The 7,007-nt window shown below is 43.8% G+C and overlaps 1 protein-coding gene across 1 annotated transcript; it reads right to left on the reverse strand.

Moving 5' to 3' along the window:
* Nucleotides 1-812: 812 nt before the first annotated feature.
* Nucleotides 813-1,764, reverse strand: LOC119240064 (40S ribosomal protein SA-like). Its single transcript, XM_037504426.2, has one exon. It carries the CDS (start codon nt 1,746-1,748, stop codon nt 861-863), a length of 888 nt encoding a protein of 295 aa, XP_037360323.1. The 5' UTR covers nt 1,749-1,764; the 3' UTR covers nt 813-860.
* Nucleotides 1,765-7,007: the final 5,243 nt, after the last annotated feature.

Here is a 7,007-nt window from a genome sequence, read left to right on the forward strand (position 1 = left end):
TGTTCATTATCAAATATATGCAGAGGCTGCGGACAGCTCCATAGTGCTGTACTTAACTCCTTACACCACCAGGGAGGCCCTGAACTTTTTGGTAAGAAAGACAAGGTAGTCTTATTAATGTCAATAATTCATTTAAAATACATTTGAACCCATCTATTTATGAAAACGTAATTTAGATTCTAAAATACATTTTTTGGGGGCCTTCCTGGTGGTGCAAGGGGTTAAGCACCGCTCTATAAAGCAATCCGCAGCCTCTGCAGTGCCAGTTCTACCCCCGCTGGCCGTGGAGACACCCACATGGCATGGCAGACCTCTCCTGTCTCGCCTGCTGCTCCCCTCAGCGGTGTATTTCAGTCAGTCTGCCTGTTTTGTTACCCGCTCTGTTTCTGGTGAATCCTCTCACCCCCTTCATCTCTGGCCTTGTATGCAAGACCCCAGGTCTTGTATGCATAAATAAATAAATCTTTAAAAAAATAAAATACATTTTTGGAAATATTTGGGTGTGGAAGGGTGAGAGATTGTTTTCCATTCACTCAAATTCCTTACATACCAGGGAGGAAAAAATACAAGTTTAAAATGCGGCTTCATTGTAATAGAGTGGTCCTCAGGGGAAGGGGGAGGTTCCAGGTTCCCTGCCCCTCCCAAGGAAGGGTGAAGCTGAGCAAGAAGGAGGTGAAGAATGAGAGACTGGAAAAAGGAATAAGGATGGAGAGCCAGAAGGATGGAAGAGGCACATGCAGCAGAGAGATATGTGAAGAAGCCACACTTGCTTCTTTTTTTTTTTTTCTTTTTTTTACTTTTACAAACTATTTTCCATTAACCTTATTTCCACTTTCTGTTCAAGTCTCTGGAAGAACAGCTTAAGACCACTCAGTGGTTGTTCCCACCCACTCAGTGGCTTGAGCAGTGGGAGCTGCAGACCAGTCTTCAGTGGCAGGCTGGGCGCTCCAGTCTTCAGTAGGGAACTGCTGGATAGGTACAGAGGGCACCTGCACGCCTTCAGACCAGTCTGCCACTTCAGGCTGAGTAGCAGTAAACTCAGGAGCTGGAGCCGTCCATTCGCCCTGAAATTCCTCCTTGGTCACAGCCTTTTCAGCAGCAGCCTGCTCTTCCTTTTCAATCTCTTCAGGATCCCTGTAGAAGTAGAGATCAGGCATGACCTCCCAAGGGTGTTCACGGGAGATGGTGCCACGCATGCGCAGAACTTCCCGGGCCAGCATCCACCACATGAGACCCACTGAGTGAGCTCCCTTATTGTTGCAGGGGATGGCAATGTCCACATAGCGCAGAGGAGAGTCTGTGTTACACAGAGCAATGGTAGGCAGGTTAACGTAGGATGCCTCTGTGAGAGGCTGGTGGTCAGCCCTGGGATCGGTAACCACCAAAAGTCTTGGCTCCCGGAAAGCTGCCTGGATCTGGTTAGTGAAGGTTCCAGGAGTGAAGCGGCCAGCAATAGGAGTAGCTCCAGAGGCAGCAGCAAACTTTAGCACAGCTCGCTGGCCAGTGTTCCTGGATGATATGACACTGACATCAGCCGGATTTTCAATGGCAACAATGGCACAAGCTGCCAGCAGGAGCTTCTCCCAGGTTCTCTTCAAATTTATGATATAGATGCCATCACTTTTCCTTTTGTAGATGTACTGTTCCATCTGGAAGTCAAGGTTGGTGCCACCTAAGTGGGTTCCTGCTGCAAGGAATTTGAGGACATCCTCCTCCTTCATTTGCAGGACATCGAGGGCTCCGGGCATTGTGAAAGTTTCCCCTTTAAGTTACGATGGAAACCCAGAACAACGCCGTATGGAGCTCTCTCTGGGGAGCGCGGAAAGGCCACACTTGCTTCTTGACCTTGGAATTTGTACCAGGTACTTGGGGACATGGAAAGACACTTGAAAGAGATAAGTGTTTGGGCAAGGAGTGGGGGCTTAGTTTTTAAATTTGGTAATGATATCACAACACCAAGGTCATCTATGTAAATATGCATGTGAGTTACTGTAATTCCATGGTAATTCTGTATTAGAGCATTCTTTATCATTACCTGATTGGAGTTTCCAATTATTGACTTTACTAAAATGTACAGTTAAGAAAGCCTTAACTTGGGCCTCTCCGGTGGCACAGTGGTTGAGCGCTGGGTTGTGAAGCTGCCCGCAGCCTCTGCAGCGCCGTTTCGATCCCTGGGCACCAGCGAGGGTCCCACATGGCGCGCAGACCTCTCCTGCCACCCGCTGCTCCCCTCAGCAGTGTACTTCGGTCCTTCTGCCTGTTCTGCTCCCCACTCTGGCTCTGGTGAATTCTCTCACCCTCTTGTGCTTCTGACTGTACCCAGTGCTTGTATAAATAAATGAATAAATCTTTAAAAAAAAAAAAAAAGCCTTAACTTGAATTTCTCAATTTTATTCTCTAATGTGTCTTAGGTGCCTGGAAAAATAGATAACAAATTTCAAATGACCAATTAATATAACTGTTGAATAAATTAAAAAATTTTTTACCAGAGATGTGATGTTTCTCTATTTCTCAAAAAATAATTTAAATTTAAGGTCCCAAATTCATGTACATGCAATAATATGGATGAATCTTGAAAGTATTACTGTAAGTGAAATAAGCCAGACTCACAAAGTTACCAATGATTCCATTTATATGACATTTTGAAAAGGCAAAACAGATGAGTGGTGCCAGGGATGGGGGTTGGGGGGAAGTGTTGATTACAAAGGGACGGGGTGGTTTTGGAAGGAAATGGAACTGTTCCTTGTTTTGATCTTGGTGGTAGTTTCGAGACTCAAATCATGTAAAATCATAGTGCATAGTTTTAGTAAAGTGTAGTTTTACTGTCTATAATCATTTTTTTAATGGAAAAAACTATTGCCCAAAGATTTCTAAGGATCCACAAACACTTTATCACATTCATAAAGGCCTTTTCTACCCAGGGATCTCCTGGGTAACTTTACTGGTATGTGTTTTGTCATAATAATCCATGGGAAAGGCCATTCAGCCCATGATGGAAATATTTATACCAGTAACTATTCTGGTATGATTGCTGGAGTTCTATGCTGATATCTACTTGTCCCCTTCTAATATCTGCTTCTCATGTAGGACTTCAGTGATTTGTCCTAACTAAATTTTATTGCTTTTTTGTTGTGGTATCATTACTAAATTTAAAAACTGAACCCCCACTCCTTGCTCAGCAGGCAAGTTTGGGGAGTCTGAATAGTAAAAGGGAGTGGAGGGCCTCCCTAGTGGTGAAAGGGGTTAAGATGCAACCTATGAAGCTATCCACAGTCACTGCAGCACGAGTTTAATCTCCAGCCAGGGAGCTATCCACATGGCGCAGCAGACCTCTCCTGACTCGCCCGCTGCTCCCCTCAGCAGTGTATTTCAGTCAATCTGCCTGTTCTGTTCCCTGCTCTGTCTCTGGTGAATCCTCTTACCCCCCTCACCTCTGGCCTATGCCCCAGCTCTTGTATGCATAAATAAATCTAAAAAAAAAGAAAGAAAAGGAGTGGATGGAACAGCCAAGGAAACTGGAACATGATATCCTGAACATGATATCCACTAAATTGATACTGATCATTAGTCAGTGCACACCCAAAACTAGTCACCCTCAGTGCCAATCAATGACGCCCGTACTATAGAGTCTCAGGACATTTTCTGACTCTCTGTGCAGCAGACCTCTCCTGTCTCACCTGCTGCTTCTCTTTGCGATGTCTTTCAACAAACATACCTTTTCTGTTCTCCATTCTATCTCTGGTGAATTCTTTCACCCCCACACCTCTGGCCTAGAGTCCAGTACTTCCCCACAACACTTTTTTTTCCCAGTTGTGGAAAGGACATTCCCAGGTAATTCTGAAAATACATATTTCCATCATGGGCTGAATGACCTTTCCCATGGATTATTATGACAAAACACATTGGTTATGTCTAGGTTTGGGATAGTTAGGGTTTTCTTATTACACCGAAACTTGCCATAGTCCATGCTTCAAGAAAAATGCTGTATTTTAGAAATGTTTAATGTCTGAGTTAGGAACTCTAGGGAAGCAAAAATTTGTCACCCCAAAACATGTCTTTTTGACAAAAACTTGATTTCAGGGAGGAACTCTGAAGACTGGGGGAAAGTTGCTTTTGATGTTGTACTTTTTTTAAGATATTATTTATGCATAGAAAAGCTGGGGTGCAGGCCAGAGATGCAAGGGGATGGAAGGATTCGGCAGAGACAGAGTGGGCAGCAGAACAGGCAGATGTACTAAAATACACTGCTGAGGGGAGCAGCAGTTGAGAGAGGAGAGGTCTGCTGTACAACGTGGGTCAGTTTTTCGGGCAGAGGATCTAACTTGTGTTGCAGTGGCTGGCGACAGCCTCAAACTGCTGAGACTTAAGCCCCTGTGCCACCATGAAGGCCCTGCTTTTGATGTTTATGTAAACTCCTCTCTATAAATGTCTGCTCCAGAAAACCTAATCCTTTTAGCTCTTTTCCAAAAGAGAATGCAGAAGCACCTTTATTTTCCCCAGTAAACATCTTAACTGCATCCCCATATCTTTTTTTAGATGTAATTTTTTTCAAATATTTATTTATAGAAGAACTGGGGTACAGGCCAGAAGCACAGGAGGGTGAGAGAATTCACCAGAGACAGAGCGGGGAGCAGAACAGGCAGACGGACTAAAGACATTGCTGAGGGGAGCAGTGGGCGAGACAGGAGAGGGCTGCCTTGCCATGTGGGTATCTCTCTGGCCAGCCAGGAATCTGAAATTGAACCTGCGCTGCAGAGGCTGCAGACAGCTTCACAGTGCTGCGCTCAACCCGCTGCACCACCGGGGAGGCCCTGTATTCCCATTTCTTCCCCAACTCCCTTGTCTTAGCTGAACTATTTAAGAGACAACCAAAGCCACACCGGCAAGTTACTCATACTGGGGCTCTTCCATGTTTATAGGAGGCATGTATGCTGTTGTTAAACTTCTATATGGCTTTTTTCTCATCAATCTGTCTGATGCTTGTTTGATTATTTGCCAGCCTAGAAGGACCCAGAGGCTTATGGGATGATTTCCTTTGTGCCCAGACAAAAACTACCTTCTGCTCACCAAACTCAAAAGCTTCTGCATAGCAAAAGAGACAATTAACAAAGTAACATGGCGGCCTACAGAGTGGGGAAAAAAAATTGCAAAGCATATATTGGGTAAGGGTTTAATGTAATTTTTTTTTTTTTTTTAAAGTAACCATCTTAAGACTCTGAATAGGGCCTGCCTGCTGGTGGCGCAGCGGTTGAGCACTGGGTTGCGAAGCTGTCCGCAGCCTCTGCAGACCTCTCCTGCCGCTCGCTGCTCCCCTCAGCAGTGTACTTCGGTCCTTCTGCCTGCTCTGCTCCCCGCTCTGGCTCTGGTGAATTCTCTCACTCTCCCACGCTTCTGACTGTACCCAGTGCTTGTATAACTAAATAAATGAATCTTAAAAAAAAAAAAAAAAACTTTGAATATATACATTATTTGCTTCCATTTAATAATAATAAAAAATGAAAGAAACTACCTTATATAGATCAGCCATACTCAAAACTCTCCAGAGATGGGCATCACAAAGAGGAAATTGTATCATCCTATCTTTACTCTTACATATTCTGCCGCACTCCATGTATGCCTGGTTTCAAAGCATAGCGTAGAATCCTTTCACCACAGACCACTAGTCTCTATCCTCATATTTGCAGAGACTTCAAAGGAGTACACCTACTCCATTGCTCTAGCCTGTCAGCAGTGTCATAGCCATTGTCTAAAAAATATCAAATAGGGCCTCCCTGGTGGCACAAGGTGTTAAGACACAACCTATGAAGCTAACTGCAGGCACTGCAACATGAGTTCAAACCCTGGCCAGGGAGATACCCACATGGTGCAGCAGACCTCTCCTGAGTCGCCCACTGCTCCCCTCAACAGTGTAATTCAGTTAATCTGCCTGTTCTGTTCCCCACTCTGTCTCTGGTGAATCCTCTCACTCCCCAACATGTCTGGCCTGTATCCCAGTTCTTGTATACATAAATACATAAATCTTTAAAAAAAAATCAAATACTTCCTACTTTGGGAGTTTCAACTAGTCAATAATACAAGTATGTGCTAGATAGAAAATTCATAAATATCTTGGGTTAAGATCCTAATGATATAACTTACTGCCATCAGCAGCGCATGATATAAATGTTGCCCCTTTAACTTCCCAGAAAAATTGCACTGGGACCAATTCCACTTATCATGAATTCTAGTACCTCCCTTTTCAGACTCTCTCCTTTCCCTAAATTTTCAGTTAACTCAAGGCCTTAATTCAAAAGTTCAGCCTGACATCCTTCCTATGGCAGAGACCATTAGCTGGTTACTAAATTAGGACTGCTAGATTTAGCATATAAAAATACAAGATGCACAAATATTACATAGAATATACTTGTGCCAATAACAACAACAACAAGAAATTGTTGTTTATCTGAAATTAAAATTTAACCTGGTGTCCTATATTTTCTTCTCTCTGGGCACAGAGTTTTACTGTATTTCTCAGTCTCTATTGTATTTAGGTGTGATCATATGACTGAGCCCTACTCATTCAAACCTCTCAAGCATAATTTCTCTTGCTCTTTTCCTTTCTGTCTTTGGATTCCATGTAGTAAAGTTGGTGAAGCCTTAAGATGGAAAGAACCTGGGAACCTCCATTACCACCTGAGTGAGAGGTACCCAGGAGAATCATCCAGGAATCTACATACCATTAACAAAGCATGAACTACTATTTAAGTAAGAAATTTGTATTGTGTGGTCACTGTGGTTAGAGGTTCTGTTATGGACCAAACCTAGGGGAAAAGGGGATGACCTAACATCCACTAAACAGAGACTTGGGTGTAATCAGAAGCCAGCCAAAAAGCAACCTATCTTCCCACTATTTTTTTCACGTCCATGTGGTGGCTTTGCTCAGCCCCTAGTTCCCAGCAGCCTGCCTTCAGAAAGTCAGAAGGTGGATTCCAGAAAGTTCTGTCTTTTACCAATGAGTTTGCTATGAG

This window comes from Talpa occidentalis, unplaced genomic scaffold (assembly GCF_014898055.3).
Source record: "Talpa occidentalis isolate TD23 unplaced genomic scaffold, MPIMG_talOcc4v2.1 talOcc4.12, whole genome shotgun sequence".
Classification (NCBI taxonomy): domain Eukaryota; kingdom Metazoa; phylum Chordata; class Mammalia; order Eulipotyphla; family Talpidae; genus Talpa; species Talpa occidentalis.